Source organism: Neurospora crassa, linkage group V (genome assembly GCF_000182925.2).
Source record: "Neurospora crassa OR74A linkage group V, whole genome shotgun sequence".
NCBI classification, from domain to species: domain Eukaryota; kingdom Fungi; phylum Ascomycota; class Sordariomycetes; order Sordariales; family Sordariaceae; genus Neurospora; species Neurospora crassa.
In genome coordinates, this window is record NC_026505.1 from 6113963 (window position 1) to 6127793 (window position 13831).

Genomic DNA, 13831 nt, shown 5'->3' on the forward strand with positions numbered 1-13831 from the left:
GCCATTGGATACTACTGGATACCTCTACCTTGTATTCTGCTTGTCATGCCATCAACCACTTCTTTTTTCCCAGTTACAAACCCGTGACCGCGATTTGCTGCGACACATGTTCGTCGTCACCGACGAAGGACCAAAAGCCGACCCTTCACCCAAAGTCCAGCTCGATCAGGATCCAGTAATGTGAATGTCCCACAAATTGCTGACGTTAAAGACTTTTGGTCCAAATGACGGACGGAGAACAATGTCGTTGCCTGCTGACCCTTCGACAGTTCTTCCAGTCTACCACAGTGGGGTATCCACCAAATTACAGGGCCTGTCCCCGCCATCTCCAGGGTCACTTCCACCGTGACGGATCCTCGTCCAACACCTAGCAAAGCTCCTTTCTGCGAATGTCCACGTAACCATCCAAGCATCTTCACTAAGTACCCAACCTCCACCGAAACACGCGATACGGTACGTCAGGTGTTTGGGGCTAAAAATGGATAATTGGATCAATTCAAGGCTAATATCTGTTAGGGACACCGCTCCCACTTCGATACCTCGCCTCCAAGCTACATCCCGCTGCATAGAAGCGGCGCTTGACGATGCGGATATAGAGGCATCCCCGCCGTCATTGCAACGTGCTGTTTAGCGCCCATACACTGTATCCTTCCCGATTCGGTATTCCTCATCGGAATTGGCGGGTTCCCATTGGTCAAATCCAAGCATTTCGTACCCAACCGAAAAGCTTGGAGCATGGCAAGGCACAACAGCGCTGTATGGTAGACCATGAATTCAGCAGCTTCTGACCAGATGGACGCAACAACAACAACAACAACAACACCAAGCCGCGGACCACATACATGGCTGGGGGAACTTTTGATATGACTTCATACGGAAGACCAGTCATGACTGGGTAGCATACGATATGGGCGTGGGATTCCTCACGGGAAAATCAGTACGGTACGTACCTTGACCGACAATTTGTCCAGCTGAGTTCAGCTGGGGGCAACATGAGGCTGGAGGCAAACTCCAGCTAATATATACTTTCACGGGACATTGAGGCTGCGCAGCCAGAGATTGCGTATACCATCATAGTGCCTAGAAGTATTCACTAACCATCAGGCAGCAGGGAAGTGGAATTGACAACACGAACAATGTCCATCAACACGAACCATTGCGTTCCGATCGTCCTGCTACCCACAATAGCAATCTGGCAGAGCCGCATACCTCTCGTCCCTGCCGAGCTACACAACACCCAGCAGCTCAGTCAGCGATGACTATGCCAATTCCCCCCGCCGCAATGTGGCTCAGAATCAGAACCCGCTCTCGTCATCAGGATACGGTTCAGCTACCCTCCGACCGCCGGTCTGAGACTACGTTTATCATATTCTCCGGATCGTATCTCCAACAAATGGCGCCCAAGAGTCACGAGACGGGGTGTAATTACTTCATATGCTTTCAATGAGCCACATAGCGGTCAAGCAATGTATTTGGCGTTCTTCGAGATGAAGCACCTAATACAGGGCAGGTCCTCGACGTTACGACAAGCCATCCCATCGTCACAGACATTCTAGCCATGCATTAAGTCCCTGCAACGATAAGATAGCACCTATTCTTCACAAACCTGAGTGCCTAGTCTTGATAATGCATAACCAGCTGTTAAATTGTCAGATTGGTATTCGTGGCACCAAGAATGGCACCTACACCATCATGGTCATTAGGGCCAAGGCAGCTTGGGCCAGATCCCTTGAGCATGCGCTTCTCTTCTCTGCTTGGTCGGAAAACGAACTCATGGTCGAGCTTCGCAATTCTTCGTCTGGCAGCCAGTGGTTCCGTCGGATAGTCAACGAGCTGCGTCCATTCTCATGATCGAACCACTTGTGACGAATGAACCCCAATCTTCGTCTCGCTCATACGACCTTCAACCGCCCCTTTCACTACACCTAACCCAAGGAAGTTCTCGCATTGGTACCCTTTGGGCATCACTCGCCTCACATTCGGGTAGCACTAGAGATTACCCAAATGTTCAAGTACGGCACGGTGGTTAGTACTCCGGCGGCTATGTAACTATGCGGCGCCAGGTCTCCGATTGCGGCCGCTTAATCCCGGGACCGAGTGCACCCTTACCACATATACCCGCACATGTGTTTTAGCAGCTCAAGCAAGCGCTTACACAGCGGTAGGTTTTGGCAGATGATGGGTATAAGGCTCTGGCTCTGAGGCTATGGCTTAGCTTGATTTCTAAGCAATAACAAACACTCGTGCGGCGGACAAAATTTGCCTCACATGCTCGTTCTTCCGCATGACTCTCATGGATGACTACACAACGGAAGATATCTCTATGCACGGCAAGTCTTAGCGTCAGGCCAGCATAGGCCTAATCATGTGTGTGATCAGTGATTTTGATGAGTGGCTTGGTAATCACTGGATGAGATGGGCGATGAAAGAGATTGAGGTGATAGGTTGACATCCGCTTCTTGGGCTCTGGGCTTCTCATGTAAAGCTGTTTACAGCCAGCCTCACGGTTACCGCTATGGAATCCGACCACTGAATGGATCTCCAGTGGGATCTTGGTCCCAGCCATTGCTGACATAGAGTTCTCGAGCGATATTTCCTAATTCGGGCATCATTGCGGTGCTATCCAGACCAAGGATCGGAGGACAAATGCTACCTATACGACTAACTGACTAGCTCATGAGTTATTGCGAAAGGATATGTCGTATGTTGGACAATCGACAGGACAGTGTCTACCTACCTCCCAAATGACTTCAAAGGCGTCAAGCTCCTTCCATTCCTTACTCTCTTGCCTGTGCGCGTCGAACCTTCCTATAGTGATTTTACATCAAAAGTAACCGTCAGATAATCGGAGTGAAAGCTGACATCACTCGAGGTGGTTGCTATTCGCACCAAGTGCTCGACAGCCCTCACGTTTCTTTCAGCATGCTATTACGATCATTAATGATAAAGTAGTAGAAGAGCATCAGCATTGCGGGGCTTCTTCACTTTAGCGTACAACTCCCTCCACAACGTTCTCTCTCTCTCCCTAATCCAGTTCAGTTTGTCTTTTTCTCTTCCTCCTTCTCCTTCATCTCTCCCCTCTCCTTCTTTACTTCTTTACAAGCTTCCCACCCCGGATTATCAGACCACCACCAACGAACTAGCTCTCTTCATCCTAACCAAAGTCCAAGAAGAATCTTTCGGTTCGGTGCTAACAGGACTTAGGATATCTTGTCCCCGACAAGAATTCTTGAATGTTGTCCAGGTAATATCGACATCCCTCGTACATAGTGACTTTCTACACCCTTCGCACAATTTCACATTTATGGATAGCTAAAAGTATTTTGATTGTAATGTAAACTGAAAATTAACGGTCTCATTACTTCCCATCTCCCTACAACACATCTCAGACCACAACCATCCACCGCCTAGCCTACCTACTTTCCAGCCTTCGCAAGATTCCCTACCTACCTACTCTCAACCCTTACTTGTTTCTTACCCACACCCTTCTGAACCGATCAAACACCCAAATTCGATTATCTCTACATGACTTGCACGGGATGGACGCAGAGTTACGCCGCGGAAGAAGACCATGTGGTGCCGCACCCGGCGGGGATATGCGGGCGTTGGAAGTGTGGGAGGTCGAGGTGGGGATTTGGCTGCTTGTGGTGCTGCTTCTGGTGAGGGTGTGTCCGCAAAGGAAAGTGATGGTGACTTGACGAATGGGGATGGCGTTTGGGATGGCGTTGGTGGACATTTTTGTAGACTTGTAGTTGGAGATACGGGTGTAGCTGAAGATTGAGAAGGACTGCAAAGATTAACAGATAGTAGAGTAGGAGTGGGAAGGGGGGAATCCTTAAGGCTTTGTACACGAGTTCGTGGGAATAAATGTTTGTGTGGCGGATGGAGAAAAAGGCGTATGATGCATTGTCGACTGTAGACACTGGAGTGATTAGCGGTATTCTCACCACACAAAGAATCTCAAGTGTTGGTAGGACATAGGATTGTAATAATGTTGATTCTAGAGAGTAAACTTGAGTTCTGGGCTTGAGCTCATCGTAGGAGTTTAACTGTACTATGAGCCATAGAATTCAAGAGGTCTAGCCACTTTAACTTTCTTTACCTTTCCAGTGCTTCGTTATTAAGAGGGCTTCATCTGTGACGCATACGCCGTTGCTGAGGGATTGTTCATCTCTTAATTAGGACTGGTCAGAGCACCTTTAGCTGCCCTGAGATACCCTGTTTCCAACGAGTTCCAACCCATTTCCCCAAATCTCCTATCAACATAGTTTGCTGGGGGCACAGAACATGGACAATCGTGATATACGTCATATCTCCGTGCTGTGAGAGCAGCATGACCGAACGACCTTTAGCCAGCTGAAGCGTTTAGCTAATAGTAAAGTTGAGATGGAATATGAAGCCTGGAAGGCTCGAAACACAGCACTGTACCTCTACGTGGCAAGTTTGGGCCGTACCTAGAACCAATTGTCCAGGTCTGAGGCAGTGAACAAACGATTGTAGCGGCCTAGACTCTTGACCGCAGAACTCCAAGGGTACCTCTACCTATTTATCTCTACCTCTAGTCACCTGTAGTTGTAGGCACGGATAATAAGGAGGGCGAAGTTGGAAGTCCGTGGCCTAGCTGCCCAAGGCAAGGTAGAGGTACCGAGAGGTATTCACTGAGGTGGGCTTCCTATTCAGCGGCATTTTCTTGCCGGTACTTTTACTTTGGCTGCCCGGCGGTTCTTTATTTTCCTCTTCCGTTTGTACGCGAGGATCAAGAACTTTTAGAACACGCGTCTTCACCTTCAACAAACGATCATTACAACCACACTCACACACAAGCCCCTCAACTGAATTCGTACTTGCAGGACGTAGAATTCTTGCGCTCGTTTCTCCTGGTCACCTACCTCGCACCAGTAACAACTTCTTCACACGCATTTGGTCTGTCTGCAAGCGACATCAACAACGATTCAGTCTCCTCGTCCGCGAAAAAGAATCAGCCGCAACACTGAAATATCAGTAATCACTGCCCGGCCTGGCACTGACCAGAACATCGTCGACCACTCGCTGGTCATCTGTCTGAGGCGTAATCTCCATAGGTATACAACTTCATAGAGGTATACTTCCACACGCCCCCATATCTCTACATCTACCTCTACTGACCACTAGTCCTCTAGTCACCTCTGACCAGCCACTCTGGTTACCTCAACTTTAGACCTTGAACCTCAACTTCTGCCATCTCGGTCACCACTCACCCAAACCTCACAGCCTCAACTCCTTAACCTACAACCCCCTCAGCCCCAATCCACCGCCAAAAATGTCTTGGGGCCCCAACGCCAGAAACCCCAACAACCTCATGCCCAGGGGAGCCCGTGACTATGACCCCATTGGTCCCCTCCACTTCGTCTGCGGCCACCTCTGCGCAGTCGGCACGCAGCTTTTCACCAAGCCCGGCGACAAAGATAAGGGCGAGGAGGACATGTTAATCCTACCTCCTCGTGAGTACTTGGTGGAGGTAGCCTGGCCGTGTTCGGAGTGTAAGGATTCTCGGGCTTGGGTTTGGGAGAAGGGAGATGAGGTGAAGAAGGGGGAGTATGTTAGAAACGAGGACTTGATGCCTGTTGTTGGTAACTCTACCAAGGCTCCTGTTGTCGGTGCTGGGGCTGCTCCTAATTCGAACGCTGTGGCTTCCGTTGCTCAGAAGGTTGAGAAGGAAAAGGAGGAGGCGAAGGAGAAGGAGAAGGAGAAGGGAAATGAGGAAAAGCACATGCAGCTTGCGAAAGAGATTGAGCGGCTTGAAGAGGATAAGACTTGGCTTGAGAAGCAGCTTGAGAAGCTTTTGTTGTTGCCCTAGTTGAGGGATCCTCGCTATGCTGCTCATATACCCAGAGGTACTACCTACCTACCTAGAGGTACCTTTCTCGAGGTATAGAGAGTAGCAAGGAGAGCTGCGGTAGAAGATCTCAATCAACGCGTGCGTTGTCCTTGCGATCAAGTTTGCGTGTGGGATGGTTCTTTGGAAGGAGATATTGGCGGTGTCGCTCACAGTCATGCGTGAATCTTAATAACAGAAGATGACGAGATTGAAAGAGAATTTGAAAGCAGTTATCATGGTCCAGAAGCTGAACAAAAAAGCTGACTCCAATTTGCCCCTCGAAAAGTGCGGTGATTACCTCGTAGTAGAACATGCGCGATGGTGGGTGACGACTGGGACAGTATTTAGCACCTTCTTTCTCCCGCCTTTGATCTTTCCCACCTTGCGCTTTCTCCCTCCTACTACCTTTTCCTTCCTTATCATCTCCTGCACCCTTTCTTTCTCATCTTTCTTTTACAAAATCCACAGGATTGCTTTTCTCATCTACTGCACGATCGAAAGCATTCCTTCGGTTAGCTCATCGCTGTTAAAGCAACACTTTCAGCACCCGTCACTCCACCAACAGTCAGAGATGGAACTGCTTATTTTAACGGATATTATCACATTTCAATCATCCCCTAGCCTTCCATTTCTTCTAGGCAACAAAACACGTCGACCCAGCTCTCTCGACTCTTGATACCTACCTCTACACTCCAGCCTCGGTTCATACTTTACTGTTGGTACTACCTAGGTAGTAAAGGGCGCCGCTACTCCGATTCCTCCTTTACCCTCACCTCCTCCTTCACCTCCTCCGTCACCTCCTCTTTAGAGACCCCCTCTTTCACCCTCTCCAGCACCATCGTCAAATCCTGATCCAAGATTTCCTTCGTCTCTTCCATCATATCGTGCATCTCCCTCAGCAATACCCGATTCACTTCAGCATAAGTAATCCTCCATGCCTCCCTCTTCACTTCCTCCTCCGTCATGTCCTGATACGTTTTTCTTTTCATCAGGTCCCTGAGTTCCTTTTCTAATATGACCTGCACGTCGCCTCGTATATCCTCTTTGATGTCGTTGTTTGCTTCCGCCCCCCCGGAATTTACATGAGGCCGTCTTCGTTCTGCACGATTTCTCTCCCTCAACTCCTGCTTTAGTCTTCGTCGTAAACTAGCCTCAAGGGTACCGCTAGGAGTGCGTGCCAGTGCCGGTCCTGGTAGCAGTTCTGATATCCGTACTCGCTCTGGCATTCTATAACCCTTGCCCGTCACGGATTCTGGTGCCTCTAGAGGTACTCGCAACGAGGGGTCAGAATCGGGTCCCACTATATTGTCATTCCCATCCCGCCGGACCCAATGATGAACCGGTCCACCTGGTGTACCATCCCGCTCGGGTTCATACACGTAAGTTCCCTGACGGATGCACTGCTCGCAAGGAAAGGGTATAAAAGTGTCGGGACGATAGATGTATGAATACACAGGCCGGCAGTCAACGAATGGACATACGTTGGCATGAGGAGTTGGCTCGGGATAGTAGTGATAGTGACCGCATTCGAAGGTGATGTCGCCTTCAAGCATTATGAGGCACATGATAGCGGTTGTTGGGGGGTGGAGCGTTGAGGACTGGGTTGTAAGGGCGTTCGGCGGATTGTTTTGGGGGTCTGAAGAGTGCGGTTGTCAGGTTATCTGGCAGTCCTGGAGCGCCCAATGGACCCATGAACTGATAGATTTTGAGACGTGGAGACCAGTTCGCACTTGGATGACCTCAGGAGGTATGGCGATAGTGGGATGATCGTATGGATCACATTACAGCTATATACCTCTAGACGTGCACGAGACATTAACACCTGATTTACAACGAAAACTGTTCTTCTCTTTGAGGACAGTCCAGACACTACGTTACAATGATCCATTATCTTTCTACAAGCAGGGGCATGTTACAAATGGACGTTGAGACGCTCGGTTAGGAAGGAATTCTTAAAGCTGCACGTTGTAAACTCTTCAACGTAAATGCGCTAGACATCCAGAACCGTCTACAAAAGTCCAAGACCAGAACAACCTGAAGACGTCTAGTGAGACCCCGAGAAGATACCTACGATGTGAACTTCAAGCACGAAATCCCAACCAACATGATGCAACATCTCACTAAAAAGAACAAACACTTGGAAAGTGGAACTTTCGGGAAGCGAATTTTAGTCGATTCGAAACCTACGAACAATATTACCTACCTCTATGTAGAGGTAGAGTATCCAACGCACGCAAAGACTGGGTTGCCGACACAACACTTTTTAAAAAACGCAGCTCTGCCTCAAAACAGATAAAGGGACAGAATCTAAAGCGTTTAGCACCAATGCAAACAACAACCCTGCCATGTCTCACTTCCACGTTATCTGATTTCATTCACAATTCCAGCTCGTGGAAACAGACATCCACCGCAAAAATGACGGAGTCTTGCATCCACGTGGTGTCCCAAAACACATGGTTTCTTTGTTCCGTGTCTTACCTTTGGAATGAGCTGTCACCTAGAATCATTCTAGAAGCCTTGTCTGTTTGAGTTGTTATATCTCGTGCTTGGCGTTGAAGGCTTTCTTTCATTCAGGTCACGCAGAGTTCCAGTCGTACCTAGGTACCTAAGAAGAACCATCAATGGTCTGGAAACGACCAACATGCATGCCCGGTCATTGTTGACCGGAGACCCCGGAGACCCGTGTTTGAAATGGAACATGCACATGGACCCTTTCCCGGCTTGAGTCCCGGAAGTCCGCGGGTTTACCTCGCCAAAAGGAATCTTTATAAGAATCCCCCGGTGTCTTTCGTTCCGTCAATGGTTTCTTCCATTCGGTGTTCCAGTCCAGTTCAGTGCGATTCCTTTCTCTCCTTGTTGGCGGCGTTCTTTTCCTTAACCTTTTTTGTTCTTTCCATCTTTTTGAGGCTTTGACTTTGCCTGTCTTCTCTTAACGGACACTATTTAATACCACAACCGCCGGTCGGTTTATTCCTTCGTCTTGCTCAACCGAAGCACCATACACCAAAGCAACATTGTTAGGTATCCACGACCACACTACCTCTACAACCCAGTCGTCAACAAAATGCAAACTGCCAAGACTATGTCTATTATCATCTGCCGCAACGAAAAGCGCGGCGCATACGAGAAACCACCAGGCCCGAAGCCTGTTGGTCCTAGCAAGCCTTGAGGCATGGAGATGATACGATGATTTCGATTAGATCACGGTCATGTAAGTACCAGTTGCTCCTCATCTAAAACGGATTTCACTGACGCAAGGAAGTCAGTCTTCGTGCCATCTTTACATCGACTTTTCTTTCCGGAGTCACTCACTTGGGTCACGTTGTGGTTGCGGGCAATCACACATCACATACTCTCATTTCTGGTTGACGGGACTACTTTGAATACAACAATTCACGACATAGCATATAGACTTGGACATGCATTATAGACATAGAGGCTGGCAGGCGTACACTGACTGGCATTGATCAAAACTTCATCTCTTTTCTCTCAACTCAGGTACATCAATCACCCAGTCTTCAACCCCCATCTCTTCTCTACCTCTTCCATGACTGGAACACTCAAAACTTCAACCCCATCCCCCTAAAAGCCTTGACACTCCCCTCAAACACCTCTCTCCTCTTCGCATCCACCTCCTTCCACCCCCTCTGCTGATCCACCCAGACCTCCTCCCTCTCTTCATTCTGCAGCTCCCCCCACGTGAAATCCGCAAACTCATTCAGTTCCATTCCAATATCGCCCAGTCCCATCTCCACCAAGTCCGGCTGAATCGTGTGCAACTCCGTCTTGACCGCGGGGGGCATGATTTCCACCACCTTGATGTGCTTGGTGTGCTCTGCCTCTGGGCCGGTAAGTTGTGCGCGCAGGGACCACACAAGCGAGTGGGCGGCGGCTTTGGAGGCAGAGTAGTTGGCGCAGCGCGGGAGGGGGATTACCGAAAGACCGGAGGTGACGACGATGATGGAGGTGGGGTTGGGGGCGAGGGAGATCAAGTGTGGCATGAAGAGGGCGATCATGTTCAGGGGAGAAAGATAGTTGGTGGTGAGTTCGGTGGTGTGGGCGGCGAGGTCGATGGCGGTGGGGTTGGTGAACAAGAGGGTCTTTTGCAGGCCGGCGTTGAGGAGGATGGAGTCCAGGGTGGGGTAGGTGGTTGTGATGCTGGTAGATGTTAGTAGGGGGATAAGAGGGGAGGGAAGGAATGGGAATGGGAACATACTGCTTGACCCAGTTGGGAAGGGCGGAAAGGTCAGAAATGTCAAAGGGCTCAGCGGCCACCTTGTCGGAACCGTGCTGCTTGACGAGAGCGTCGAGACGGTCCTTGCGGCGGCCGACGGCGATGACAAAGACACCGCTGTTGATCATGCGCTCGGCGAGCGCGAGGCCGATGCCGGAGGTGGCGCCGGTGATGAGGACGGTCTTGTAGGGGAAAGGCATGGTGAAGTGATTCTTGATGAAGTGATGGTTGATGATATGAGTTGAGCTTGACAGAACGAGTTGGCGAAGACGTTGGGTAATATATAATCTAGAACAATGGCGGCTGGATTAATGTAATGGTATTAACTCCTAAGTCCGAAACTGTGGAGTCAGTCTGCTTCGGCAGTGCAGCATCAGGTAGGGGTCTGTTTACCTTCCATGTGGGGCTGCATCGCCGGCATGACATGACCTCACGACTTCTTGATGATTCCATGTGCGTGAGAATATATAATCAACAGAATCATTATGAAGCAAAAATGCTACACTGCCACTTGAAGGATCATGCGTCGGCCGAGGAGTATCGTAGTTTCCCTGTGATGTTGCAATTTTGAGGTTGCGAGAATGAACAATAATGTCGTTGCCTGGACGACCAGCTCGTTCATGCACGGGGTAAACTTTACGCCGAAGATATGGAGTGGGCGTTACTCCAAGTGCACCACCCTTTTCACCGGCTTCACCTTTTCAAACTCAACATCACTCTGCACCGTCACGAACGTTCTCCTCTCTGCCACTTCTCCCCTTCCGTCCTGGCTTATAACCCAATCCAGTACAATCATGTACACTGTGTCCTTGACAAACTTTTCGTCTTGTGTGTGCCTCAATCTCTCCACGACTAGACACTCATACTCCCCAGTCTTTAGCGTATATGGATGAGGAAAGTTTCTCTCCGACACGATGCCGAATGGTTGCTCATCTTCATTCTCCGGCTTCGTGAGGAACGCCTCGCTAAACGGCTCCGTGCGGATGTAGAAGTTGCAAACGTAGCCGTTGACGGTCAGTTTTTTGCCTTCGCAGCCAACAAACTCCGGAACCATTTCACTCTTCACGTCCCTCCCTCTTCGCCCTTTACCAGCTTTCACGAGCGAGCCATCTAGCAAAGAGGTCTGATCGAACGTGACGTGCCCCTCCCAGCCACACCAACTCCACGACGGGAAGCCTTCTCGCCTTTGAGGGCGGGCAATATCCCACGGCGGGGAGTCCTTGTGTAGCCTTTCGGGCTTGGGAAACGACCAATCATGGGACCAGCCCAAGGTAAGAGGAAATCGGCGCAGGGGAAGGCCCCACTCGAACCCGCAAGGGAAGAGATGACGCTGCAAAGCGGAGAGCAAACCGAGACAGGCGTTGAGGGAGTCTGAGGGCCAGGACATCTGACGGCTGGTGTAGTCTATGATGAGGCCGGTGTAGAGGAGGATGCGCTGAGGGTCTGTTACGGAGATCTAATGGATCCATCTGTTAGCGGAGAAGCAGCATAAGGGAATGGCGGAGGGAGAACTAACGTCGGTATCAGTAAGGTTAAACCCATTCATCAACTGCCTGAAGGAATCCATAGGCCGGTCCGATAGATGCCCGTAACAGCTGGGATCACAGGCATCTGGTGCTCCAAAGCGCTGGCAGGAGATGCCGAGCTGTTTGTCAGAGAAGAAGAGAGACCGCTTGGACAGCATGCCTTCCTGAAAGGTCCAGGCCCGAGTGTCCCATGCAGAAGCGGCCATTTCGTCCTCAACGACAGCGGGGATGGTGAAGAGCTTGCGGCCGTTGATGGTCTCATGAAGCTGCATCTCCCGTTTGCGGGAGACTCCGCAGAGGCCAGCGTTGGAGTTCTGGCCAGAGAGGGCGACGAGGGTTACGGCGGCGCATTGGTAGATGAGATCCATCATGGCAAGTTGCTGGGTCTTTTCGGCTTTCTCTTCGACGGTCAACGTATCCCACGGTTTCTGGTTGATGCAGAGGGCATCGACCTAGAGGGATCGTCAGTTGAATCTCTCGCTGCGGCTCACTTCTGCAAAGGTACTCACCCAGAGATACCGCTTCCCAAGCTTCTTGGTGACAGTGATGGAATCCTCAATAGTCTGCGGCAGAGTCTTCTTGTCCAAGGCCCCTTCCTCCGGCATGATTCCACCCCAGGTATAGCTAAGAGCGACATACTCACATCCTTCTGGGTAGGGAACCACCTTGCGCTCAACAACATCGATCATCTTTGTGGTGAACAATTCCTTGGGCTTTGTAGAGATGCAGTATTCCTTGTGGTTCTCCCAGCAAACATCGAGACCATTCTTCGCAAACCCAAAGTCAACATACGGCTCAACCAATCGCCCGTTGTACTGTCGCCGATTAGGGAAAGCGTCTTCCGCGGCCAAGCATATAGCAGGGCCCGTCATTTCAGAGCTTTGCACACCTGGTTCCTTGTCTGAGAAGAGCAAAGGAACTCGGAGGTCGTCGATCATGTGGCTGAAATGGCGCAGACCCAAGAAGATGGCACTTTCGGCCCTTGTCTTTTCAGGAAGGTACTGCCAGCCGGCATGTCGGACATAGGCACGATAGGGAGTGAGTCTCATGCCTTTGATGTCGGGACGTAAGCCCTCAGTGGGCATGATGCGGTAGATGAGCCGGCAGAAGGGGCACGATGCCCGCAAGGTGAGCGATCCGAGTTCACCGAGGTCGAGCTCATAGGGCTTGAGGCGGACGAAGTAATCCCTGAATTTGTCACTGTCTTCGGGAATGAGGCCCGAGGGGAGTGGCTCCGAGAGCTCGAAGACCTTGAGGGGGTTGTAGTCGGCGCATCGTTTGCAGAGCGAGCTGGGCTTATCTTGGAGTTGCTTGAGAAGCTTTTCATCATCGGTAGAGAGCGGGCAAAGTTGGTTGAACTGCTCCTCTGGTCCGAAGTGGCCCGACTCTTTTGCTGAATCTCGGGACTTCTGCTTGGGACACGGCGTTGAGGCAGGCTCAAGCTCTCGGCAAAAGATGCAGAGTCTGAAGTCGGGAGAGGCCATTTTGAGGTTAGTTGAGTTGAATGAGCAATAACAATGAAGATGGGTGCAGGCTTACCAGTCCTTATGTCCCGGCCAGGCAGAAAAGGCTCTGGAGACCGTACTTCAGCTGTGTCCTTGAGCTGACCCGTAACTGGCTGCCCAATAGCTTTGACTCCATCTCAGCTGATGCATTGCTGCCTGGATGCTTATGGTGGCTGACGATCGTGAGAAGTGGCTAGAGCCGGCTAAGTGCGATCCTTGCCGTAGGATCACTTAGTTGGACATGTGGAAAAGTGGTTGATCAAGACTCAGAGGGAAAAAAAAGACAGGCACGAGTTCCATGGAGCTGTCGAGGTGAAGAATCGGGTAACCTGTGTTAGTGGTGTCTGTCATTGACGCAGTGTTTTGGTGGAGGTGCGCTAACATGGACGCTGTGTCAGGGTGCAAATACAGGATAGCATAGCGCAGAACGAGGGTGTCCGTTCACTCTGAGAATGTCCAGCAGGTGATGAATATGGGTCCCGTCTCCCGTCGCCATTGCAATTGGTGACACGACGCGACGCAAGAAAGTTATGTCAAACTGAAGGAAGCTTAAAGGAGGCAGTTCAGATGAAGTTCAAGTTCGGACGAGACCAAGCCGGGAGCATCCACCGTCGGTACCTACTGTAGAGGTAGTCTTGTCCCGCTGTTAGTTGCCGGACTTGCCGGAATCGGGACGGGCAACGGCTCAAAGCGGGTCGCCTTCTCCCTC

General features: G+C 50.6%; 5 protein-coding genes across 5 annotated transcripts; 2 read left to right on the forward strand and 3 right to left on the reverse strand.

Moving 5' to 3' along the window:
• Window positions 1–907: 907 nt before the first annotated feature.
• On the forward strand, window positions 908–2296 carry NCU07245 (hypothetical protein; the record flags this gene model as incomplete). The annotated part of the gene is made up of 3 exons (XM_950812.2): window positions 908–942; window positions 1105–1380; window positions 1506–2296. The coding sequence occupies 3 exons, from the start codon at window positions 908–910 to the stop codon at window positions 1849–1851; spliced, it is 657 nt and encodes a 218-aa protein (XP_955905.1). The 3' UTR covers window positions 1852–2296.
• A 3003-nt stretch (window positions 2297–5299) lies between these two features.
• NCU07244 (hypothetical protein) lies at window positions 5300–5836 on the forward strand (the record flags this gene model as incomplete). Its single annotated transcript, XM_950811.1, has 1 exon — window positions 5300–5836. The coding sequence occupies one exon, from the start codon at window positions 5300–5302 to the stop codon at window positions 5834–5836; it is 537 nt and encodes a 178-aa protein (XP_955904.1).
• A 767-nt stretch (window positions 5837–6603) lies between these two features.
• NCU07243 (hypothetical protein) lies at window positions 6604–7410 on the reverse strand (the record flags this gene model as incomplete). The annotated part of the gene is made up of 2 exons (XM_950810.1): window positions 6604–7257; window positions 7339–7410. The coding sequence occupies 2 exons, from the start codon at window positions 7408–7410 to the stop codon at window positions 6604–6606; spliced, it is 726 nt and encodes a 241-aa protein (XP_955903.1).
• Window positions 7411–9297: 1887 nt separating this feature from the next.
• NCU07242 (short-chain dehydrogenase/oxidoreductase) lies at window positions 9298–10348 on the reverse strand. The gene is made up of 2 exons (XM_950809.2): window positions 10074–10348; window positions 9298–10015 (listed from the first exon to the last, which is right to left on the reverse strand). The coding sequence occupies exons 1-2, from the start codon at window positions 10289–10291 to the stop codon at window positions 9418–9420; spliced, it is 816 nt and encodes a 271-aa protein (XP_955902.1). The 5' UTR covers window positions 10292–10348; the 3' UTR covers window positions 9298–9417.
• A 46-nt stretch (window positions 10349–10394) lies between these two features.
• NCU07241 (hypothetical protein) lies at window positions 10395–13677 on the reverse strand. The gene is made up of 5 exons (XM_950808.3): window positions 13505–13677; window positions 13157–13426; window positions 12127–13081; window positions 11608–12069; window positions 10395–11547 (listed from the first exon to the last, which is right to left on the reverse strand). The coding sequence occupies exons 3-5, from the start codon at window positions 12700–12702 to the stop codon at window positions 10753–10755; spliced, it is 1833 nt and encodes a 610-aa protein (XP_955901.3). The 5' UTR covers window positions 12703–13081; window positions 13157–13426; window positions 13505–13677; the 3' UTR covers window positions 10395–10752.
• Window positions 13678–13831: the final 154 nt, after the last annotated feature.